Genomic DNA, 26,567 nt, shown 5'->3' with positions numbered 1-26,567 from the left:
ATGGACTGATGCCCACACCCAGTCCATGGCTAAATTAAAAATTGCAGTGATACAGGCCACATGTCTGATCCCTCCTGATCCCAGGCAGCCCTTCCATTTAGAGGTCGGGGCCACATAGCAAAGGCTCACTGCAGTTATTTGCCAAATGCGAGCCGATCGACTACAGCCCATTGCATATGCGTCTCAAATCCTGCAGGGGGCAAAAAAGACGTATACCGCTTGCGAGCGTCACCTACTGGCCGTCATCTGGTCGGTACATAAGAACATAAGAATTAGGAACAGAAGTAGGCCATCGAGCCCCTCGAGCCAACTCTGCCATTCAACAAGATCATGGCTGATCTGGCCGTGGACTCAGCTCCACTTACCCGCCCGCTCCCCGTAACCCTTAATTCCCTTATTAGTTAAAAATCTATCTATCTGTGACTTGAATACATTCAATGAGCTAGCCTCAACTGCTTCCTTGGGCAGAGAATTCCACAGATTCACAACCCTCTGGGAGAAGAAATTCCTTCTCAACTCAGTTTTAAATTGGCTCCCTCGTATTTTGAGGCTGTGCCCCCTAGTTCTAGTCTCCTTGACCAGTGGAAACAACTTCTCTGCCTCTATCTTGTCTATCCCTTTCATTATTTTAAATGTTTCTATAAGATCACCCCTCATCCTTCTGAACTCCAACGAGTAAAGACCCAGTCCACTCAATCTATCATCATAAGGTAACCCCCTCATCTCCGGAATCAGCCGAGTGAATCATCTCTGTACCCCCTCCAAAGCTAGTATATCCTTCCTTAAGTAAGATGACCAAAACTGCACGCAGTACTCCAGGTGCGGCATCACCAATACCCTATACAGTTGCAGAAGGACCTCCCTGCTTTTGTGCTCCATCCCTCTCGCAATGAAGGCCAACATTCCATTCGCCTTCCTGATTACCTGCTGCACCTGCAAGGACCCCCAGGTCCCTCTGCACTGCAGCATGTTGTAATTTATCCCCATTCAAATAATATTCCCTTTTACTGTTTTTTTCCCCAAGGTGGATGACGTCACACTTTCCGACATTGTATTCCATCTGCCAAACCTTAGCCCATTCGCTTAACCTATCTAAATCTCTTTGCAGCCTCTCTGTGTCCTCTACACAACCCGCTTTCCCACTAATCTTTGTGTCATCTGCAAATTTTGTTACACTACACTCTGTCCCCTCTTCCAGGTCATCTATGTATATTGTAAACAGTTGTGGTCCCAGCACCGATCCCTGTGACACACCACTAACCACTGATTTCCAACCCGAAAAGGACCCATTTATCCCGACTCTGCTTTCTGTTAGCCAGCCAATTCACTATCCATGCTAATACATTTCCTCTGACTCTGCGTACCTTTATCTTCTGCAATAACCTTTTGTGTGGCACCTTATCGAATGCCTTTTGGAAATCTAAATACACCACATCCATCGGTACACCTCTATCCACCATGCTCGTTATATCCTCAAAGAATTCCAGTAAATTAGTTAAACATGATTTCCCCTTCATGAATCCATGTTGCGTCTGCTTGATTGCACTATTCCTATCTAGATGTCCCGCTATTTCTTCCTTAATGATAGTTTCAAGCATTTTCCCCACTACAGATGTTAAACTAACTGGCCTATAGTTACCTGCCTTTTGTCTGCCCCCTTTTTTAAACAGAGGCGTTACATTAGCTGCTTTCCAATCCGCTGGTACTTCCCCAGAGTCCAGAGAATTTTGGTAGATTATAACGAATGCATCTGCTATAACTTCCGCCATCTCTTTTAATACCCTGGGATGCATTTCATCAGGACCAGGTGACTTGTCTACCTGGAGTCCCATTAGCCTGTCCAGCACTACTCCCCTGTGATAGTGATTGTCTCAATGTCCTCCCTTCCCACATTCCTGTGACCAGCAATTTTTGGCATGGTTTTTGTGTCTTCCACTGTGAAGACCGAAGCAAAATAATTGTTTAAGGTCTCAGCCATTTCCATATTTCCCATTATTAAATCCCCCTTCTCATCTTCCAAGGGACCAACATTTACTTTAGTCACTCTTTTCCGTTTTATATATCGGTAAAAGCTTTTACTATCTGTTTTTATGTTTTGCGCAAGTTTACTTTCGTAATCTATCTTTCCTTTCTTTATTGCTTTCTTAGTCATTCTTTGCTGTCGTTTAAAATTTTCCCAATCTTCTAGTTTCCCACTAACCTTGGCCACCTTATACGCATTGGTTTTTAATTTGATACTCTCCTTTATTTCCTTGGTTATCCACGGCTGATTATCCCTTCTCTTACCGCCCTTCTTTTTCACTGGAATAAATTTTCATCTATAGCTTGGTGGCCTTCCATGAAGGAAACAATCAAAAAATACATGGCACAATGTCTGCCGTGCCTGCAACACAATCCTCCCGCATGAACGAACCGAGCCTTGCTTCAAAGTGCACCCCCATCTCAAGGGTCATGCACTCACCTCCAGATAGACTTTATTAGGCCACTTCCACAGATTCAAGGCAATTTTCAGCATGCCCTAGTGGTGGTGGATCAATTCACTAAATGGATCGAAGCATTCCCCTGCCGCTCCAACACTGCAATCACAGCAGCCAAAACACTATTAAATCATGTGTTTTGTCGGTGGGGAGTACCAGTACAAGTGGACAGCGATCAAGGTTCACACTTTACCGGTAAAATGTTTACTCACCTGCAGGAAATGTTGGGGATAAAACACAAATTACATCTTGCTCACCACCCCCAGTTGTCGAAGGGGAAATAGGACCCTCAAGTTAATGTTAAAAAAATTGTGCACAGACCACCCCTCTCAATGGGCTAACATGCTGCCAATGTGCTTAATGGCAATGAGGTCAGGTCCACACCTCATAGAACAACAGGGGTCTTCCCATATCAGGCCATGGCGGGGAGGCTCATGAGAACACCAGGCCAGCTAACGCTAACAGTGATGAGTCCCCTGACAATGAAAACATGTAGTTCCAAGTGGCTGGAATAAGTGGTAGATCACACCGATCAGATCAATCAAGTTGTGGCCACCAAAGTGTGGAAGTCAAAAAGACAAATTAAAAAGTACTTTGACAAGAAAGTACGTCGCTTTAAATACAAGGTGGGAGACTCAGTAATGATTCAAAATTATGGGAAAAAGAAGCTGCCTTTGAGCCCAGGTGGTGGGGACCACATAAAATTATGGACCAATTGAACTCCGTAGTTTATTTGATCCAGTTACCGGGGAAAAAGGGCGTTAAGTACAAGAAGTGGTTTCACATTAATCAGTTAAAAACTGCCAAAGAGTAAATACTGCATTGTTTCCCACAGACCATGTTACGGGTCCTCACGATTGTCAGGATAACACTGGTCACGACCGAAGCCGAGGGAAGATGATGAAGCGGGAGCTGCAGCATGACTCAGCGACATCATCAATCATGCTTTGAGAAACAACGGTGCACTGAAGATACGGGAAGGGGAGAGTCTTCGTTGGAGATGTGATGGGACTATAATAAATCCCCTATGTGGCCTACACCTTACGAAGTGGGGACCAAGTCAGGCCATCCACTTTTCTCTCTCCCTCTCATGTCTATAATGTCATCCCTGAGGAGATAAACCATACGAGGGGTCAATAAGGAAATTTTCCCCTCAAGGTAGGGAGTTTGTAAGAATAAAAGTGTTTATTAATGATTAAAATTGATTCTGTGTATGTATAAATGTTAAAAGTGTAGGTTATACAGAAAGGCCTATTTGTGTTGAAACAAAATGAAAGCCCACAGTTTGCCTGCATGGGCTGAGTTTTGAAAGAAACAAAATGGAAGCCCACAGAGCTGCCGCATGGGTTTTGTGTATTGGAAAGCCACATGTGTGAGGAGAGCCAATAAGGAACTGCCCTGGAACCAAGACCCAATCGTGAGGCTTTCGGACGGACAATGGCTTTGAGAAGTATAAAGAACTCAACAAAAGACTTTTCTCTTCTCTCTGCTGAACACATGGCAAAGACCTCCTGTTGAAGACCAGCCAAAACAGCAAGCCGTATGCTCAAACCAGCCAGCCAAAGGGAAGTAATGTATATCGCTTGTTATTATAACCTCATTGTATCTCGGTTGTAGCTAAGGTAGACCTGTAGGATAATAGACGACTGCTGATATGTGTATGTGTGTGTGTTTTTTAATAAACTGTTCCAATTGTTTTTAAAAGAATTGTCTCACTCTCAAATTTATTGCCAGAGATTTAGAAATCTTACACCATGGGTGAATCCCGATATTCCTACCAATATCCCACCAAGACGAGTCATCCCCAATCTTGGATATTTCTTTTCATAATTCACGGTTCCCCTGGGCCAAGATATAATAATGCTTCTGAGACTGATTGATGTGCCTCATAAATTCTACCAAGTTTCCTTTGCAGTATTGGGATGTCATTGCCGAACCAGGTCACGTACCGGTACAATTGTTCTTTTAGCTCATCCTTTAAAGTAATATTCACTTGCTCGTGCGAATAAATGCTTAATACCTGTCAAAATCTCAACTCTCAATATACGACTCTAACACAATCAGCTCCAGTAGATGTCTCTTTAATAAGTTTTATTTGCAGCAAGGAAGAGTCCCACTCAGTCAAAGGCTAAGTGGGGACTCTCAATATGGTACAGTTTCACAATGTATTCATACAGTAGAACAAACAAGTTATGGCTCCATCCTGTGTATTTGCAGTCAGCAAAAACAGATAAAGAGTTCTCCAATCAGTTAATGATTACCACATCCTTGTCTTTACATTTTTTCAAATGTCTCCTTTGTCAGTGTTTTTGGTGGGCTAGTCAGTAATAACTTGATTAGGGTGTGATAATGTGCTATCACCGGCTTTGCATTGTTTTAGGATTGTCCAGTTTCCTGGCCAGTTATTTGGGCCCATGATTTCCATAGTGGTTGATTGGGTACTTGGCTTCTTGCATATTATGGATGAATTCTGTACAAGAGATAATGGCTGGTAAATTAAGATCATCTCTTAGGGGGTGAATTGGTGCTGCATCTTTACAACCTAAATCCAGCCCTTCTAAGGTCTGGCATAGCGACAGACTATTGATTTTACAGGGGAACACAATGGGTGGTATTTATCTCAGTAGAACAGTCTTAATGTTGTCTGGTGGCTATTAATCAGCGATCAGCAGTTTCAGTCAAGGTTAGCATGTTTATGCAAACAGACTGTCTGCTGCAGAAGCTTCTGGCAGGATCGGGACTCCATTTTGTTTTATTGCAAAAAGGGTACAAAAAAAATGTAATGCACCTTGAAAAATACATTTCCACATACCCACGCCCAAAGTCTAACAAGTCTGACTTGGGTAAAATAAAACGTTCCCGCCACAATAGGACAGGTAAGGTCGGCATTATACTGGTATTCTCGGTGCATAGTGGTGACACAATATGCACCTTTCCCTCGGTATGCTGACCTTATGGGGGCATGCCATCCTGGAGTAACTTTCATGGTACAATTCCACTCTATCCTATCCTAAGTGAACCCACAAGCCGGGCTGCATGTTCTGTCACATCATAGGACAGATGAGCGTATCTTATATCTGGGCCCATCCAGTGAGATCTGGGGCCATCCATGTGGTCCTGTCCATCCGGGCCACATACTTCGGGGAGTCAGCATACTCGACTAAATGATCACCTCGACGCACCCCTGTGTTCTCCACACAGAATAAGGGGCTTGGGGTTGTTTTCTCGGGCAGGACTGGATTATACAACACCATCCCCAATAGGGTGATGTTTCTTTGCTTTTTTTTAATTATATTCATGTTTCACCGAGTATATCTGTACCAACCTTCTCACCTGACACAGTCTTATTAAATTGGTAGGAGGACATTGTCATTAAATTTAAATACCAATTAGTCACCCACGAGGGGAGCTTCCCCTCAGCAATACGCTGTAGGTTTTCCCGGGTTTGTCCCAACAACCAAGATTCATATATTATACGTGCATCATTTTGCGTTGCTTCACATTCTTATCCTCCTTTAAAAATTGATCTTCCCTTTTAGCATGAGATTCCAGATATTTGACCACAACCTGTAGATGTATGGTCATAATTTAGCCCTTCCTTAATTCCCCTTGTTCCTGATCATTAATTTCATACGGAATTTTCCTTAAATGATTTCTGACTGCTTTTACAGGTTGATCCAAGCTGGCCCAATCAAGGCTATTGGTGAGTGAGGCCCCGGTGTTAAAAATAGTTGCTGCATCGTTTACCACGCTTCGCTGTCTTCTGGTACGATTTCTCGGGATAGCATTGCTCTGGTCATGTCCCCCAATTGGCTCAGTATTGTTGTACGTGTAAATAACTGACAAACTGAGCCAGGAGAAATGTAACTTAAGTTAACTGTGCTTTTATACAACCCAAAATGGAGTCTCAAACCGGCATGAACCAGAATGAATACAGCAACTATGAATAGCTCCCACAGGGTCCTTATATCCATCCAGTGAGCTGTAACAAATAAATAGAGTATGAACACAACATATTTCCCCCCTCTTTAAAACCACAGTCGACGTACAGACAAAGTCCTTGAGATAGCCAGGTCGTGTTCTGATATGCTGAGACCGCCGTGGAGCTTGCTCTAGGTTTTGGTTGGGAAAAAGAATAGTGCCTCTGTTCCATCCTGCTGGTCTCTTCACACTAGGTTTGGCTGGGGGTTTGAGAATGTCCAGTAGCCAGCGAAGATTCCACCAAATCATGAGTTCAGCAGGTGTCTTCCCAGTTAGCGAGTGCTTTGTCGATCGGTATGTGCGGAGAATGGTTTGAACCGCTTCGTCGAATGTTTGGCCTGCTGCGAGGTTGACTTTCAAACCCTCTTAGATGACATAGTTAAAATGCTCAACACCTCCATTGCTTTGAGGACCGAGACAACCTGGAAACAGGTGGAGGAGGCGGGATGGTGACCCCAACTGAGGGAGGATGTAGAGGACTTTTGTAAAGGCTGTCTGATATGCGCAGCAAATAATCCCGACCCACATACAAGGTTGGCTGGTGGTCCCATTTCTAAACTTTATACATACACCTCTTCCTTCCCAGACCTCGTACGTGGTCACCCACACAGTCCCCGAGCAAATCGTTTCGCACGTACCCGAGATGGATTAGAGAGTGACTTCCCGCGCGGTGCCTTGGGGCGATCAAGGGTGATCTGGCTTGTATATCCTGAGCCCCTGGACCCTCTACATGTTATCATCACTGCTGCCATCCCAATGCTGAGTATTACGCTGCACAACAACCAAAATAGTTTCTCCATTTCCCCTTTTGCCTTGGTCGGGCCTGTGGGAGAAGGGAACAAAAACAGAATACTACTTCTGGTCATGTACGCCCCTTCATCCTGCCTATACAGCCTGTATCTTTTTGGAGGATATCAGGAACGCGCCCTCAAATTATACCATACCTGTGGAGCTGCCATACCAGGCACCTCTGCTCCATTATTCGGGGGAGGCGCTACATTGGATGCCTCCTCTGCCTCATCCCATTCAATAGGGTGAGTCCATCTCACCAGGATCATGATCGTTGCCTGCTGTCTTCTTCACCTGCTAGTGGGCTGCAAAAGCTTCATTTGGTTAATGTGGAACCATTTGACTTTCTTAAGCAGCTGAACCATATATACAATGGGGCTGGTTTTGTCGACAATGTTACATGGTCCTTTGTCGAGTGGTTCAAAATATCCCACCCTCAGAGTTGTGCACCATCACCTGGCTTCCCAGCTCCCACTCCTGGGGTTTGTTTGGAGCTAAGTTTTGTCCATTACGCTGATGGGCCCTCCCAATACTATGGGCCCATCAGCATAATGATGGGCCCATAGTATTGGGATACTATTGGCAGCTTTCAGGTGTACCTCTTGCAAGGTTTCCCACAGATTGCTCAGGAACTTATCCCTAGTCACCTCCTTAATCTGTCTGTCCATCAACGTGGGACCAACAAGGAGGTGGGGGTTCGCATGGGTTTCCCAGTTACCAATTCATGTGGGTAGTAACCTGTTCCTTTGGTCTCTTTACTGCATACTCCCATAAGGATTAGGGGAAGTACATCATCCCACTTGGTGGCGTTATCGTACAATTTTTTATGCAGAGCCAGTTTCAGCGTACGGTTCATTCTCTCCACAATTCCTGTCTGTGGGTTGTGAGCCATGTGCCATTTCCCCTCAATCCCAAGCAACTTTAGGGTGGCCTGCATCACTTGACCCATGAAATGACTTCCCAAATCCGACTCCACCACCTGAGGAAGTCCCCATCTGGAGAATACCTCCCTAACTAAGATCTTGGCTGTCCATAATGCTGTCGTCGTCGTATTCGGGGGAGGCGCTACATTGGATGCCTCCTCTGCCTCATCCCATTCAATAGGGTGAGTCCATCTCACCAGGATCATGATCGTTGCCTGCTGTCTTCTTCACCTGCTAGTGGACTGCAAAAGCTTCATTTGGTTAATGTGGAACCATTTGACTTTCTTAAGCAGCTGAACCATATATACCATATATAAAGCTACCACCCATTTAGTAAAGTTATCCATTAGGACCAAACATTACCTGGTGCCTCTCTTGGTGGTGGGCAGGGGCCCAATAAAATCTATTTGGATACACTGCCATGGTCCCTCGGACCAACATGTGTGCCCCAAAGCAGCCTTTCTCTTGTGTGGGTCAGGATTATTTGCTGCGCATACCAGACATCCTTTACAAAAGTCCTCTACGTCCTCCCTCAGATGGGGCCACCATCCCACCTCCTCTACCCATTTCCAGGTTGTCTGCGGACCGGTGTGGCTAGCCCCTGGTCCCCGTGAGCTAGCTGCATAAATTCCTCTTGGTGTCTATCAGACATAATCCACCTATCTCTTTTAAACAACCTGCTTTCCCCGACTTCCACAACACTGGCCCCATAGGGCCCTTCCACAGGCTGGCCTGCTTCCTTATCCTTGGCCAATCACATTGACTCTGATTATTCATACACGGACTTTCGTGGTATTATTCCTTGTTACACCGTCTTTCTTTTGCCTTTTGAAATCTTCCCCTAGCCGTTTCTTACTTTCTCTTTTGTCTTGTAACTCCTTTTAACAAACGATTTATGACTGCCTCTATCACTGGCTTTATGTTATGTCTTCGCATTCTTTTTGCATTTTAATCTTTTCGCATTCATCATTCTTAAACTGTCTCTGATATGCCATCAACAAAACAGCTTAATCATTTCTGGCCGACACGTGGACCATTGTGTCCATTGTTCGACCTCATAAACCAGGTCATTCCCATCTATTATGACTCGTACTCATCCCTCCTTGAGGAGTACCTTCCCTGTCATGTATTTCGTGACTAACCCATCCATCGTCTTTGCCACTGTTTGTTCCGGATAGCTCCCTGTTCGGGCGCCAATATCTCTTCTGTCTCAGACCATGTTGACTATTATTCAATCATTGGTATCTCTTCCGTCTCAGACCACATTGATTATTGTTCAATTTTACAACAGTTTAAAAGTTTGCTTTGCGGAACCCTCGAGGTCCTGCAGATTGTCCCAATTGTAGATTTGTAAACCGCAGCAGTTCTATCTTTACAGTGTTTGCCCAGCAACATGGCTTCTTAACCTCTCAAAGCATGCTGGCACATCAAATTCAGTCAAGTTACAATTAACAGTGCAAATTTTTTTTTGCAGTGCCTGCAGAGATGGCCCTTCCCTTTAAGGGAGGGAAAGAGCTTTTCAACATGGCAGCGCTGCATAACCCAGCGTGCAGCATTGCACCACTCAACCCCCACCCGCTGCTTGCTGCCAACTGCGCTCCAGAAAGGAAGTGGAACGCCTGATTTTGCACTCCACTTCCTTCCTGGAGCATAAATGCTGATTTCTTTCAAAGTCGAAAGAGATTAACATAGAAACATAGAAAATAGGTGCAGGAGTAGGCCATTCAGCCCTTCTAGCCTGCACCGCCATTCAATGAGTTCATGGCTGAACATGCAACTTCAGTACCCCATTCCTGCTTTCTTGCCATACCCCTTGATCCCCCTAGTAGTAAGGACTACATCTAACTCCCTTTTGAATATATTTAGTGAATTGGCCTCAACTACTTTCTGTGGTAGAGAATTCCACAGGTTCACCACTCTCTGGGTGAAGAAGTTTCTCCTCATCTCGGTCCTAAATGGCTTACCCCTTATCCTTAGACTGTGACCCCTGGTTCTGGACTTCCCCAACATTGGGAACATTCTTCCTACATCTAACCTGTCTAAACCCGTCAGAATTTTAAACGTTTCTATGAGGTCCCCTCTCATTCTTCTGAACTCCAGTGAATACAAGCCCAGTTGATCCAGTCTTTCTTGATAGGTCAGTCCCACCATCCCGGGAATCAGTCTGGTGAATCTTCGCTGCACTCACTCAATAGCAAGAATGTCCTTCCTCAACTTAGGAGACCAAAACTGTACACAATACTCCAGGTGTGGCCTCACCAAGGCCCTGTACAACTGTAGCAACACCTCCCTGCCCCTGTACTCAAATCCCCTCGCTATGAAGGCCAACATGCCATTTGCTTTCTTAACTGCCTGCTGTACCTGCATGCCAACCTTCAATGACTGATGTACCATGACACCCAGGTCTCGCTGCACCTCCCCTTTTCCTAATCTGTCACCATTCAGATAATAGTCTGTCTCTCTGTTTTTACCACCAAAGTGAATAACCTCACATTTATCCACATTATACTTCATCTGCCATGCATTTGCCCACTCACTTAACCTATCTAAGTCACTCTGCAGCCTCATAGCATCCTCCTCGCAGCTCACACTACCACCCAACTTAGTGTCATCTGCAAATTTGGAGATACTACATTTAATCCCCTCGTCTAAATCATTAATGTACAATGTAAACAGCTGGGTCCCCAGCACAGAACCTTGCGGTACCCCACTAGTCACTGCCTGCCATTCTGAAAAGTACCCATTTACTCCTACTCTTTGCTTCCTGTCTGACAACCAGTTCTCAATCCACGTCAGCACACTACTCCCAATCCCATGTGCTTTAACTTTGCACATTAATCTCTTGTGTGGGACCTTGTCAAAAGCCTTCTGAAAGTCCAAATATACCACATCAACTGGTTCTCCCTTGTCCACTTTACTGGAAACATCCTCAAAAAATTCCAGAAGATTTGTCAAGCATGATTTCCCTTTCACAAATCCATGCTGACTTGGACCTATCATGTCACCGCTTTCCAAATGCGCTGCTATGACATCCTTAATAATTGATTCCATCCTTTTTACCCACTACTGAGGTCAGGCTGACCGATCTATAATTCCCTGTTTTCTCTCTCCCTCCTTTTTTAAAAAGTGGGGTTACATTGGCTACCCTCCACTCGATTAGCGCTGGTGCTAATTGTTTCTACTTTTAAAAGTTAGCACCCCAAACGACGCACTCCCGAATTTATCCTCTAAGGAGTCATATTTATAACTTAAGGACAACAAAAGAAAATAGAAAATGCTGGAAGACAAAATCCTGGAGCTCCCTCCCTTCACCTGCAAGTGAAGGAGGCGGCTCACCACCACCTTCTCAAGGGCCATTAGAGATGGACAATAAATGCTGGCCGTGCCAGCAATGCCCAAATCCCATGATGGTGATTTTAAAAAATTCAAACTATTCAAGTTTCCGAATATCTAGTAACAAATAAATAGCCTGAAAGTGAAAGCAGGAAGTGCGAATAGCTTTTCACCCCGTGTGTTAATGAGTCTGGCAAGGAAATTCCGGCCATGAACTTACCTGTCAAAATAAAAGTTCATGAAACTCATTTCAGAGTATCAGTGCGCAGCAGATAAAAGGGAGGGCATGGATAGTGTCTGAGATCAAAACAAGCAGCTGTTTTCATCTGTTCTCGGGCATATCAGTAAATACACATAAGCAAATGTTATAGTATTGGAAATTCTAATTTCTTCTTAAGGTTTTATGTTGCTACATTTTTTTTATACAGTTGTGTAAAACATGAAATAACTAAAAGTTCTTAGGAATCATGTTCACTTTGAAAGCTGCCTATGTTGGGTGCTGTGTTTTTCTTTGCTGGTCGGTGAGAGCTTGCGATATCGTTAGTGATATGGTAGGAGCCAGAAGCCCAGGAGACATTATTATCGGTGGACTCTTCCCAGTCCATCAACAAGTGGAGAATTTAGCAAATCGCTCTAAACCGGACCCACTAACATGCACAGGGTAAGTGTTTCATTATTTGGACTTTTATTGTGTTACATTATTGCAATAACCAGGGATGAAATTTTAAACACACAAACAATCCGGTATTGTTTGGAGCTTAGATTTCAAGTAAATGTCGTTTTCTTTGTTTGAGAAATCCAATCTGGCACGAAAATATTTTAAATGAGGCAGTTTCACTTGATTATTAGATTTGAAAAGAAAACATTTAGTTGTTCAGATCTGTTTTTGGTTACAAAAACTATTTTACTGTCTAGATATCCAGTTTCACAATACAAGTGCTGGGGAATAGAATGGAGGATTGAGAAATGGATCAACTCACGATTATATATTAGATCTGTAGTAGATGTGGAAGACACTGTGAATGGAAAGTGAGAGCAGGTTAGGGGTCCACCTCTCTGTTAAAGCACCAACGGCTTGTTTGTCTCACCGACTCATTGACGTTTGCAAACACAACGAAAGCTGCTTGCTTTTTTGAACAGGTGTGAGAGACAGCACATTTGAACTAAATATCCTGAGGTAATTTTTCTATAATATGGACATCAGAAACACATTTAAAGTGGTGTGTTATTCTAGTATAGCCAAAGATCTTTGAAGAACATTTCAAAGTTTAATTTCCCCAATCTGCAATTGTCACGGGAAAAAATGAAGCCCAGTTCCACCAGGATCGGGCACACTCGTACACCTGGCTCAGGATGGTTTCAGAACGGTTCGATCGAAGTCTAACACAATCGCGTAAATTTTGCAAGGCAAAGCACCTGTTGAGCAGGAACATGGATTGTGAAAAGATCACTGTGTCCAATTCTGTACTCATGATTTTTTTGGTAATTATAATTACATAGGATTACGTAGGATATACGGCACAGAAACAGGCCATTCGGCCCAACCAGTCCTGCCGGTGTTTATGCTGCACTCAAACCTCCTCCCGTCTTTCATCTAAATCTGTCAGCATAACCCTGTATTCTCTTCTCCTTCATGTGCTTAATCACTGGAAATCAGGCACACTGAACTCTGTGTCAAATCCGCACTGCCCTTGAGCAAGGGTTCAAGCCTTGAACAGAGCTTTGCAAAATGTATCCTTTTTCACTCTCTACCAACCAATTACTTTTATTCTGTGTGTAACGTCCAATCCAATAGTTTGATGCAAACTTGCAATTCACTCACAACTTTTTATTGTTCTGTGTGTACACTTGTGATTGAGAAGTAAGAATTGTGAACTAAATTGACCTGATATTTAACTATATAATATTTGACCTTCCTGCACAAGCAAGAAAAAATATATTCACGTTTTAAGCAATAACATTGGGAATTACGAAAAAGAAATCAAGTTGTTGTGAAGTAAAACACTGTACGGTACCATTTGTGAAAATTAAGCGCCCAAACTTTAACATATCATTTGGCAGCTGTTACTTCCATAATGCAATTCCCAATCAACAGATAATTGTGGAAACTAATTTGTGTAAAGATTATGTCATTGTTTACCAAAATTTGCCCCCTTACTTGACGGGAAGTTGCATGCCCCAGGAGCATGGTTACGATTTTCCTACTGTACTTGTGCTCAGTGCCCAAGACTTTTTCACAGCACCCCTCAAAAGAAGGGCGACCAATTGGCGAAGAATCAGATAAATGAAGCTGGAGATTCATGAATGCCGCATTCTGCCTCCGCTAAATGACTGCCCCGGCCCAGACATTCCGGGGGAACGCAGAGGTCAGAAACTTGGTATCACAAGTCCTGTTTTTAGCATCAGAATACAGACATTCCCCAGGTACCAATCACAGGAAACGTAGCTCTGGGTTTTCTCAGCAGTCTATCAAATACAACTGCAATATTTTATCACTAAGATTTTTCAATTTCTACCCTTCCGCCAGCTTTTCCAACCGTGTTTGCCTGGTATTAGTCTGGATCTATTATAAATGCCAAAGAAGTGTAATGTTTATAACCAAAGAGAGATTAATACCTTTAAAAAGTAGAGGTGGTGTGGACATTTTATAGTGCTGACTGACAACCACTAGAAATTGGTTTGCTATTACCTGAATTAATGTTGCTAAGACCCTTTGAACTCGCAGAGAGAAAAGACTCACATCCCGCAAGTCCAAATTGCATTACAGCCTAGAGGTGAAAGGATAGTGTTGTACTTCTTGCGTCATCCAGTATTCTGGAGAGGAAGTACTTTAAATATAAAGAATTTTGCGTGTCTAACAATTTTAAGTTTATTAACGGTCTCTTACTTTTTTGAGCAATTCTTACTTTAAGGGCTCCTCTATGGAGTGCAGGAGACAGACAGGGCAGTGAACAACTCGACTGACTCTGGCACAAAGCAAAGGTGATTTCACACTACGAGTTAGTGTGAAGTGATTTTCGTTTTGCATCAATGCTACACCTGTGTAGTGTAAATCCGGAGCCAAGCTGTGACCTGACTGGAGTAGGGACTCTCACACTGCTTTGTTCCAGTGACGTATCAATACCCTTATTCTGCATTTAGGCTGCATTAACAATCCTGGATTGTTTTTTTGAATAAGTGTACCCGTTGGGGACTCTTGGTTGGCAGGAGGACACAACTGGTACTCACAGCATGCTCTCCACGCTTTCCAGTTCATTAAAATTAATGAGCCTGCGATTAAATAAGATGCGCGCACAGTGAAACCTCCCATAAGAATCATGGATTTGTAAAATTGGCCCTGCTAACTGTAGTCTTGGTGTGAGGGTCTGGATGCTCCACGATCTTACTGTCCAGTTTTGTGTGGTACTGGGGCAAGCGGGGTGGGAAATCAGTTGAACAACTGTTACACCAGCTCCCTACCGATTGCTGCTACGTCAGAAGTGATAATGACCATCAGCAACATCTGCCCAAATATGGGAGGGGGTATTCTGATGAGGTATTAATGACAGTGTCACATTATCTATAACATTCTCCATCATCACCGCCACAGCAATACTGGGCGCCAGGTATGCCGGTGTGCAACAGCTGTACAGCATTGCTACAGGCGGCGAGAATAGGGCCTGAAGAAATTCACCGTTCCCGAAGTTTGGGCGGTCGACCGAAAAAAATCGATCGGCCGCCGCGGTCGGGTACTTTTCCCTCTCCGAGCCATATTCAGTCAGAAATTGCGCGGTGAAGCCGCTGTAAAGGAGGGTTTCCAGCGGTGAGCTCTGCAGCGTGCAAGCCGCTGGAAAGGGATTACCACAGCGAAATTCACCGAGGTAAAGGTCGGACTTTTCCCAGCCATGCCCCCACGAGGTTTTCAATGCAGTGCTCAAACGAGACACCGCTGGGCCCTGTGTTAGATAAATAGTTTTATCACTTATTGCTTTTATTTCATTTTCCAGCATCCGCAGCGTTTATCTTTTGATATAGTTTTATTATTTGTGCGTTTATTTCATTTTCCATGGTCTGCAGTATGTAGGTGTTGATATAATTTTATTAACTTTTTTGGTTCCAGTCCTGTGGGCTGCAGAGATCTGCTTGGCAGGGTTCATCCTGAGGATTGGAGGAGTGTTGGGAGGGTGATACCTGGTACACCTGCTCAGAAGCAGGGCAGCATGCAGGTGAAGGCGTCGCCGCCAGCACCGTGCAGCTGGGCAGCAGACAAGGGAGGCAGTAGCCATGATTCGTTCATTCTGCGCCAGACCAGTGTGCCTGCCGTCTTCACTGGCCCGAATCAGGATTGCAGTTGGCTGCTTGGAGACAAGGGATATCCCCTGTCCATTTGGCTGCTCACTCCTCTGCGGAACCCCAGGACAACACCAGAGCATGCATACAATGATGCTCATTGTGCCACCAGATGCATCTTTGAGCAGTGCATAGGCATCCTTATGCAGAGGTTCCAGTATCTGGTCCACTCTGGTGGCACCTTGCAGTACTCTCAACGGGTCGCCATAATCGTCATGGTCTGTTGCATGCTGCACAACCTGGCCATCATGAGGGGACAGCCGCTGGAGGTCGAACCAGCAGTACCACCTGAGGAGGAGGAGGAGGAGGAGGAGGCGGTGCAGGGGGAGAAGGAGGATGCATGTCGCCCCAGGGCTAGGCGGCGTCGATGCATCACCACCCTGGAAGGGCCGGGTGCAGACTGGCCAGCACCCTCCTGGGAGGGTGCGTGCTCACATATATGGAGGTGCCCGACACCTCCCCTGCAATTTTCCTCCATGCTTTCTGTACTGGCGGTCTGCCAGGTCTCCCCACGTCAGGAAACAGTATTCTTCTGTCCTCCCATCAGTTTCTCCAGCTCCATATCAGTGAAGCAATTGGCTCTCTTTGAACCTCTTACACCAGCCCTCCTTCCAACCTCCTTCCCTCCTCAGGGCCTTGCCGCAAATTCTGGCCTCTAAAAAGGCCAAGGAGCAACTGGCTCATTCGAAACCCTTACCTGCATGTTGAATTTCTCAGTGGTGATAACGCTCAAATTAAGACAGCCACACCGCGGAATAATCCACTTTGGAAGGGTTCATTAGCACTGAAACCCATTTGTTTACTTTTGGAGCTGAATTTGGGGTGGCCCAGCCATGAAATTATTTTGGCACTAATGGCCACAAAAAGGTGGGGGGAGCACCAGCTTTCCAGCGGTACTGAATTTCGGGCCCTTTAAATCTCTCCAAAGGAATGGATTGATTCACTCTAAAACCAACATCAATTTAAATGATTGCAGTAGGGCCAACTTCGTGTTACTAGTCAGGGGACTGCTGGCCCTTTTAACACTATCATGAGTGTCCAAGGTCTGCACAGGGCTGACTTTGTCAGCCCCTCCTGGGTGGGTTCTCCAGTGCAGGCAAAAAGACTGCAGGGAGCCCGGAAATGGTGATTCGACCGATCCCCAGGTCTTCCCTAGGGTCAGCATTGAGCCAGGCAAGCAGCTAGGACTCTTCCCATCTCCACCACACTTCTGATGCATTAACATCGCTCAGGAAATACCATGCATAGTGTCCCTGCATCCTTAGTAATAAGTTAGAAAAATTATTGACAGTAGATGCTTACAATCTAGATAGACATGGTCACCATTTAGCAATTTCTTTCAAAAGCTAAAACTTTCTTTTGACATACTGAAATATCATAGTAAGCTCTGGGCCAACATGAGGCTGTCAAACAATTAACCTTTTTAAAACTTGGATTGAACAATATTATTTCTTTTAAAGATTCGATGTTCCGAGATTTATCTGGGTCCAGGCCATGATATATACCATTGAAATGATAAACAACTTAACTCTGCTACCAGGTATTAAACTTGGATATGAAATATATGACACCTGTACAGATGCCACCAGGGCTGTAACAGCTGCAATGAAGTTACTTTCCAAGTCAAATACCTCAGAAAATTGTCTGGAAATTCAATGCAATTACACCGATTACCAACCGATTGCAAAAGTTGTTGTAGGTGAAGCCTATTCCGAGTTGTCGATTCCCATCGCAAGAATATTTAATGTGATGCTCATGCCTCAGGTATGTAAAGCATTTCTGTTGTGCAACATTTTTGTTCGAAAGTCTTTGGAGATATTTATATTCCTCCTTACAAGTATTACAGCACAGAAACAGGCCATTCAGCACAACAGGTCTATGCCAGTGTTTATGCTCCTCCCACCCATCTTCAACTAATCCCATCAACATATCCTTCTACTTCCCTCTCGCTCTAGTGCTTATCTGGCTTCCCCTTAAATGCCATTCACCTCAACTATTCCTTGTGGGAGCGTGTTTCACATTCTAACCACTCTCTGGATAAAGAAGTTTCTCCTGAACTGCCTATTATATTTATACGGATGCAGCCTGACCTGCTGAGCATTTCCTTTTTTATTTCAGATTTCCAGGATCCATGGTATTTTGATTTAATATTTATGGCCCCTAGTTCTGGTCTCACCCACAAGTGAAAACATATTTCTGTCTATCCTACCAAAGTCATCTTAAACACCTCAATCAGGTCACCCTCTCTTCTGGAAAAAAGGAGCCACAGCCTGTTCAATCTTTCCTGATAAGTATATTTTCTCAGATCTAGTATAATTCTGGTAAAACTTTTTTTGCATCTTCTCCAGTGCCTCTATATCCTTTTTATAATATGGAGACCGGAACTGTTCACATTACTCCAACTGTGGTCCAACCAATGTTCTATACAAGTTTAACATAACTTCTCTGCTTTGCAATTCTGTCGCTCTAGAAATGAACCACAGTGCTTCGTTGGCTTGTTTTATGGCCTCATTAACCTGCAGTGTTAGATTTAGTTTTTGTGTACCTGGACCCTCAGATCCCTCTGTTCATCTACCTCATTTAGACATTTATTTTCCAAGGAGTATGTGGCCTCCTTAATTTTCCTGCCAAAATGCACCACCTCAAACTTATCTATATTGAGTTAATTTGCAAATTACATGTCCACTTTACTTATTCATGGACCAGGTTTTGCTGTAGCAGAGCATCTAACAACCATTAGACTTGCCCCGTCGCCCTTCAGCTTAAAATATTTTTGTCCACAAAGTTGCTGAAAGTGTGAGCTAATAATGGTGCAGCGAGGGAAACACGGCATCTGGGACCCAAGTGATTAGGGCAACCATACAGATTGAAGGATTGGGAAATAACTAGCAGAAGAACTGAGAAGGAGGGTGAAGTAAAGAAATGAATTCAATGTCAAATCAGGTACAGAAAGAGATAGAGAGAAAAAGTAAGAGACAAAAGAAAAATAAGAAAAAAAAGACGTTAAATTTGCGCGGCACGTAATTTGCGGTCAGCTAAGAAAGTTGCCCAACATCTCGCAACTTGCAATTCTCTGTTTTGAGAAGTTTACCATTCTGACATGGCAATTGATTGTAGCGCTGAGTAATGGGGAATCCCCATTGCAGAGCTGCAGTGATGTCAATCACATTGAATAATTCTCACAGAAAGCAAATCAGGAAATACAATAGCATTGATTATCTGCACTTCAAAGAAAATGTTAGAGAGCGAAATAAAGATTGGGACATACACATGGGGTTAAAGTAGAAACTGAATCTATTAACAAACTGAATTTGTTAAAAAATCTAGTCATTTTTATCATAACGTACAAATATAAAAATGAGTATTTCAGGGCCAAAATGATTGTTTGTCAGTCAATACTCAAAATCTCAGTTACACCTATTCCAACCAGGCTTAATATTTAATGGGATATTTAACAGCAATATTAGGACAGAAAAGCTCAAGTTTCTGTCAGTTTTATTGATTTCATGGATTGCAAGCTAGTGGGGGTGGGGGCAGGAGATTCACTGAGCAGCCCGTGTCGGAGCGGTGAATGACTCACCGCAACTTCAGCATTTTGGCATTTAGATGCGCGTGCATCTTTTTCTTACTCTTCCTTTCTGTCTTTTTTTTTCTCTTTCTTAATCCAATCTTTCTTTCTCTGAGCAAAACTGAGAAACCTTGTTAATTTTATTAAATGCAATTCTAAAATGTACAGAACTAAAATAGAGTTAAGAATGTAAATAGCTGAAATTGATGAAAGAAAAACTGAGTTGGTTATTCCTATTCCAGTCCAAAAAGGCTGGAGCAGGATTTGCGATCCCCATCTCGACCCCACTATGACCCAGCCCAGATTCCTGGATGGGGGTCATTAGCTATTCCTGATGGGTTCCCAGTACGATTCCAGAGAGCCTACATGTGGTCCCAAAGAAATTCTAGTAGAGCTGCAGGAGGTGATGAAGCCACATGAAAGCAGAAGACTGCAGCAAATCTGTCTAAGACCAAGGCCTTCAGTGGGTAAGAGCTGGGAGCTGAAATGAAGGGAGACAAGTCCTCTACTAGGCCCTCTCCCTCCATCAGAAGATTTCAAAGCCTTTACCACACATACCACCCCCCCCCTCCCCCCCACCCCGCCCGCAGTCTACTGCCACCTTTCACTAGAAGGTCCCAGGGAGTAGCGGTAATTGAGGCAAACCGGGAAGAAATGGAACCGGAACTCAGGTTTTTCCTACATTTGCATGTGGTGAGCAGGCAATCGTTGGCCAGTGGGATTCCTGACGGGGACAGGGGAGGAAAATCCAGGTCAAGGTTGCAGGCAGTGGAAGGCCACCACTTCCACTCAGATTCAGATGTGATCACAGAGGAAAATCTGGGAAAAATTGTGTTTAAACAGCTAACGTTTCAGGTCGATGACCCTTCGTCAGAACTTTATTCTGCTTGTTTTACAGATCAGTTATTCTTCCTCTGCTGCAATCCTTAGTGACAAGGTGAGATTTGGATCATTTATCCGCACTGTTCCGAGTGACGTCCATCAGACAAAGGCCTTGGCTCGTCTTGTCAGCAACTTTAATTGGAACTGGATTGGGATTATCACCACTGATGATGACTATGGCACATCTGCAATGACCGATTTCATTTCAAATGCACAGAATGATGACATTTGTATTAGTTTTCAAGAATTGATTCCAACATATGTGGATGCTGAACAAAGTGATGGAAGAATACAGGCCTTGGTTTCAAAAATCGAAAGAACTCCTAATGCAAGTGTTATTGTTCTCTTTGCTAAATCAGCACTTGTCATTAAACTGTTCAATGAAATCATTCGGCGTAACATCTCTAGAACATGGATTGCCAGTGATGCTTGGTCTATATCCAAAACAGTTGCAACAATGCCGAATATTAAAAAAGTTGGAAACATATTTGGTTTTTCTTTCAAAAATGGAATCATTCCAGGCTTTCTAGCAGCTTTAAAGAAGCTAAGGCCAGGGCCTGGGGCTTATAACAAGTTCATTGAACAATACAAACAACTTCGTTTTACTTGTTCAGATGAATATATCAATTACACAAAGACATGCAATTCAAGCTCACAGCCCTGCTCACTTCCAGACTCCTTGAAAATTGTATCACCTCTTGCTTGTACCAAAACAAATAAATCCATCACAGATTTTGATGATGATTATTTAGTTCAACGCGTTCAGTTAGCTGGCACTTATGCAACATACTTGGCCATTAAATCAATAGCTCATGCTCTGAGGAAGCTCCTAAATTGTCAAGATGGAGTATGTCAGAAAACAGTTGATTTTGCACCATGGAGGGTAAATATTTTTACTCTGATATTGTTGTTTATATGCAGAAAAATTCTTATTTCAATGTAAAATAATTGATAAATATTCCTGTAATTGTATAGCATTGCAATAATTGAACTAGTGCATAAATTCTGAGACTAAATTCATTTTTTACCCATTGCTTGACTAGTTTGTGAGTGGCAACAAGCTCTGTACTATTGTAATTGACAGACTCCCAGTATATGACTATATTATCCACACGCTCAGCATTACCAATTCAAAAGGCATTGGCTAGATTTCGGTGGCTGGTTCAGTGCATAGCACTGACATGCAATAAAAGTAGCACCACATTATTTAGCAAAGCCTTACCTAAATCTTAAAAAAAGCTTTGTACATTCTTGCAATATTTCAAGGTTAGCTAACAATTCTATGAAGCACCTTGGGATGTTTTTCTACATTGAAAACATATAAATGTGAATTGTTGTCATTACTTTGCAGTAAAAAGTAGAAAAATGGTTAATTTACTGTTGCTATATCCATGGCCTTTGTGTAAATACTTTTCTTCAGCCAATGTGCACTTGAGCTCTTTAAACGTAGAAATGTGAGCTGTGTCCTTACAGGGAACAAGTGTGCACTCTATACTGGGAAAATAGAAGCCCGACAGGTAGAGATAGTTTTCTCAGTAACTGAATTGGGGACTTTTGTATATGGCAGTGGCTTTCTGCACACGTCAAATACACAGTTAACCAAAAAATAGTTGGAACTAGCCTGTGAATTCCCAATCTTGTATAATTGGTTAGTAAAATAATCATCGATTCTTTTGTTTGCAGCTACTTGAAGCACTAAAAATGGTGAATTTCACTGAAGCAGGGAGACCGTTTTATTTTGACAAATCTGGAGATTCCATAAATGGATATGACTTAATAAACTGGGATATGATTAACGGCACTGCACAATTTAAAACAGTTGGAGAATACAAACTTCTGGATAAAAAAGTATACATTTATGATGATATCTTCAGAGACACCACAAAGGTTAGGATTTATTCTTTAATGTGTATAGTGTAATTATACAGTTCATTTGTTGTTGTAGACAATAATTTAAAGTTTCTACTGTTGCAATAAATTTTGTCAGCTTTAGAAAAAATCAGCTGTACAAAGTAGATGGGAAAAGCAACAAGCCATAAAAAGTGTCCTCTCAACCTGATACACCATGACTAAGGCAGAATGCAAAGGATTTAAGCAACATTGCACTTCTTTCCTAGCTCACATGCATGCCTGTACTGCAGCAGGGTAAACTATCTAGCTACAACTTCAAACTGAAACTACCATCACACAAACACCTGTGACATTGTGCCAAGATGGCAAATTTTGAATAAAACCTAGTTAACTGATGCATAATCATTTACTCACACATATTGAGATGCAGCTTAGACTTTTGGATATCACTTCTGTGCTTGCAAAGTGACATAGAACAGGAGAAAGCAAACCTGCACAGGCAGGCGACTGCTTCTTTCTTATCTTTAGTATATTTGGAGAGGCCACCCTCGACCACCAAAATATTTCTTTCTTCATTAGCTTTCCATAGAAGAAAGAACTTGCATTTATATGGTGCCTTATCACATCCCCGGGATGTCCCAAAGTGATTTGCAATCAATGAATCACTTTCAAGTGCAATCACTTGTTATGTAGGTAAATATGACAGGCAATTTGTACACAGCAAAGTCCTATAAACAGCAATAAGATAAAATGACCTGATATGGCTGTTAACATTTATTTTTAAAAATAAAGGAATGAGTGGGAGGAATGCTCCTAACATACTAATAAACTCATAGCCACTCCTCTATGGTTCAGCTGACAAAACATCATCACCATCATAGGCAGTCCCTCAAAATCGAGGAAGACTTGCTTCCAATCTAAAAGTGAGTTCTCAGGTAACTGTACAGTCCAATATGGGAATTACAGTCTCTGTCACAGATGGGACAGACAATGGTTGAAGGAAAGGGTGGGTGGGTAGTCTGCTTTTTCCTATGCTCCTTCCGCTGTCTGTGTTTGGTTTCTGCATACTCTCGACCCTCCCGGATGCTCTTCCTCCACTTAGGGCGGTCTTGGGCCAGAGACTCCCAGGTGACAGAACAATGACCTTGGTGACTGGTGAGGTGTAAATAACTTTTACATTCAACTACAGGCACTATCATACTAAATTAATGATAGTTTGGGAGAATCAACTATTAATTATGTTTCCTCTAGGCTGTGTTTTCTAACTGCTCACAGTCCTGCAAACCTGGACAAAGAAAGAACTCACATACCTCACACACCTGCTGTTACGACTGTGTGCCTTGTGTAGAGGGATACTACTCTGTAGATTGGGGTAAGTACGTGTAATTGTCATAGGTGACATGACTTTAAGAGCCAAATGGCCACCAAGCAGATGCCTAGTATCAGCAGAGAGGCTACTAAAAAGGGCCATTAAAGATATATAAAATATCATAGTCATAGAAATGTCAGCACCAAAGGCAACCATTTAGCTCATCATCCCAGTGTTAACTCCACATCAGAACTCTGTGCTCTAATCCCATTTCCTCGCTCTTAAAGATTTTTTTCTTCAAGTTTTTATACAATTTTCTCTGAAATGTTTTGGTTGACATGACTTCAATTTTTACTTATGGTAATGCATTTCATATTCTAATAACTATTTGCATGAAAATGTTCTTCCAACCTCCATCTTTATGTTTTAGTAGATTCTAATTAGTGTCTCCTTGGTTCAGATTTACCAAATTGGAAATAATCTTTTGTTATTTACTCTCTGAAACCTTTCCAAAACTTTAAACAGTTCTTTGATCTCCCCTAACCTTCTAGTGAATAAAGTCTTAGATGTTCAAGTCACTTATAATTCTGAATAAGTATATTAAGTGATATAGATAAGGCAAATCTGGGGCACTACTTGAAGGTAGGTAAGACAGTAGAACAATGGAGCATCCACTAAATCTGGTTAAAAGACAATTTTGAACTTCTTCACACAGAGTGATCAATATTTGAAATTATCTACCAAGCATGTTAATGGAAGCAAAAATATTTACATTCATTACAGGCCCGGTTAAATAACATGTTCCCGATTACTAGATGGATGCATTACGGTGAATTTAATGTATTCCTTCACCTACATTTATTTTGTGGTCTTGTGAAATACCATTTATTGGTATAAAATATCTAAATCCTTTACACATTGTACGCAAAATATGGAGACAGTTTATGATTATTTTCTACAAATACTGTATTACAATTCTGCCAGTTTTTTGTCGTTAATTTGAATGCTCTGTATGCCTAACAAGGGTTTTTATTTCATCACAGATATGAACAAGTGTTTGAAGTGTTCAGATGACCAGTGGTCTGATGCTGGAAGTTCAAAATGCAATAACAGAACCATTGAATTCTTTAGATGGAACGAGGGGTTTGCAATTGTCCTTGTAGTTTTTACTTGTTCAGGGATTATTTTAATATTTGTAATTGGTATAATATTCACGCTGAATTTGAACACACCAGCAGTGAAGGCTGCTGGAGGTCAGTTCTGTTATATAATTCTCTTCTCATTGTTCACTAGCTTTGTCAGTACTGGGCTTTTTATTGGTAAACCAACAGAATATGGCTGTAAAGTTAGACAGCCGCTCTTTGGCATAAGCTTTACTATTTGTGTTTCTTGGATCCTGATCAAATCTTTTAGGATCATTCTGGCGTTCAAGCTTGATCTAGTTGTCCGTAAACAAATGAAGAAGTTGTATAAACCCTTAGTAATTCTGGTAATGTGTACTGTAATTCAAGTAATTGTTTGTACACTGTGGTTGGTACTTAAAGGACCCCATTTTGTAAAAAGTTATGATGTACCTAAAATCATTTTACTAAAATGTACAGAAGGCTCCAATGTGGCATTTGGTGTTATGTTAGGATATATAGCTGTACTTGCAATTTGTTGTTTCCTGTTTGCATACAAAGCCCGGAAGCTGCCAGATAGGTACAATGAGGCCAGGTTTATCACATTCAGCATGCTTATCTACTTAATTGTATGGATTTCCTTTGTCCCTGTGTATATCAACACTGATAGTAAATATCGGCAAGCAGTTGAAATGAGTGCAATTTTAGCATCAAACTATGGCATATTATGTTGCCATTTCTTTCCAAAGTGCTACATCATTTATTTCAAGAAAGAAGCAAACACTTCCGAGAATTATCTGAAATCTGTGCGCGAGCATTTTAGTCAGCATGATCTAGCCAAGTATTGGCAAGCTTCACTCACCAATGAATCCATTTGGTCTGTACCAATATCTCCACCTTGTGTGCAAGAACCTTCACCTTTCCAGTTTCCTACAAATACACCAAGGCGTGAACATAATCCAACTTGCACTCAACCTTCAATGGGAGAGGGCGTAATAGTTAGTTAAAACGGATGAGGACCCTGGCTGTTTTGAGATATACTAGAAACATTTAGGAACCTGAAAATCAATGGCCCATGATTTTCCAGGGCTTGTAACCGTGAACGCACATGTGTCCTGCAAATTTTGGGTTTCCACATGCGATGCGCATGCGCAAAAACCTGAAACTTGCGATCAGTCAAATTGCAGCTTGATAGATGATACCCATCCGCAGGAAATGGACATTCACTAACGCACAGTTGAGCTACTTACCCAACTACTGCCCAGCGAATACCCACCAAACCCTTACGCCTGGCATAAGGCCATCTTTTACCAGCATAAGGGTTTAAATAAATATTAAAATATATTTTTTAATTGATTTAACCACACAAAACTTTAAAATTAGTTTATTTTATTTTGGGCCCCTTGAAAAATGTTTACATGTATTTTTCAAAAAATTTAATTTTTGTTTTAAATGTTCAATTAAATTGTATTTTAATTAATTTTGACCATGTGATAATTTATTTTTATTTAGGTGCTGTTAAAGTGTATTCTTATGGGGATTACGTACGTACATGGAATCCCCATAAGCATAATAGGAATCCCGCTTTGAGATTGGTTGGGGTCTGGCCCACATGGTTCCAGGGACGCTTGCGAACCGCATGCGCTCCTGGGATAAGTGGGCCTTTACGCAGATGTATGCCAGGAGCGGAAGTCTGCGAAGGTACCGAGACACCAGGTAGGAGCGGAATTTACTTGTGGTTTGGAGGCATTTGCCTGCGGGAAGCCTCCAACTGTAAATTCCATTCATTATCTTTACTACTTTCTAAAACCGTAAAAAAAAACTTTGGAGTTGAAATTGACATGTTGGTAAGGGACATATGACAGAAGTCACCTGTGACCATCTCTCAGAAGTTCCAAATTTGGCAAAATCCAGGTATTTGCTACAAAGGTGAAATTATTTGAATTTCTTTGGTTATCACCCCCATCTGGTGAAAGATGTAAATACTTCATAATTGAAGAACGA

At 42.4% G+C, this 26,567-nt stretch overlaps 1 protein-coding gene across 1 annotated transcript; it reads left to right on the top strand.

Moving 5' to 3' along the window:
* Positions 1-145: 145 nt before the first annotated feature.
* Positions 146-26,085, top strand: LOC139266645 (G-protein coupled receptor family C group 6 member A-like). The gene is made up of 8 exons (XM_070884233.1): positions 146-253; positions 11,959-12,164; positions 17,293-17,596; positions 20,299-21,165; positions 21,966-22,169; positions 23,385-23,505; positions 24,486-25,440; positions 26,076-26,085. The coding sequence occupies exons 1-8, from the start codon at positions 146-148 to the stop codon at positions 26,083-26,085; spliced, it is 2,775 nt and encodes a 924-aa protein (XP_070740334.1).
* The last annotated feature ends 482 nt before the right edge of the window (positions 26,086-26,567 follow it).

Source organism: Pristiophorus japonicus, chromosome 7 (assembly GCF_044704955.1).
Source record: "Pristiophorus japonicus isolate sPriJap1 chromosome 7, sPriJap1.hap1, whole genome shotgun sequence".
NCBI lineage: Eukaryota > Metazoa > Chordata > Chondrichthyes > Pristiophoridae > Pristiophorus > Pristiophorus japonicus.
The sequence above is the reverse complement of the archived record's forward strand: the minus strand, read 5'-3'. Positions and strand labels throughout refer to the sequence as shown.

Excerpts from the sequence above, each read along its gene's own strand:
- LOC139266645 (XM_070884233.1), top strand. The coding sequence starts at position 146 with ATGCGAGCCGATCGACTACAGCCCATTGCATATGCGTCTCAAATCCTG. Across the intron at positions 12,165-17,292 it reads GACCCACTAACATGCACAGG|ATTCGATGTTCCGAGATTTA; the intron begins GTAAGTGTTTCA and ends TTTCTTTTAAAG. Across the intron at positions 21,166-21,965 it reads TTGATTTTGCACCATGGAGG|CTACTTGAAGCACTAAAAAT; the intron begins GTAAATATTTTT and ends TTTTGTTTGCAG.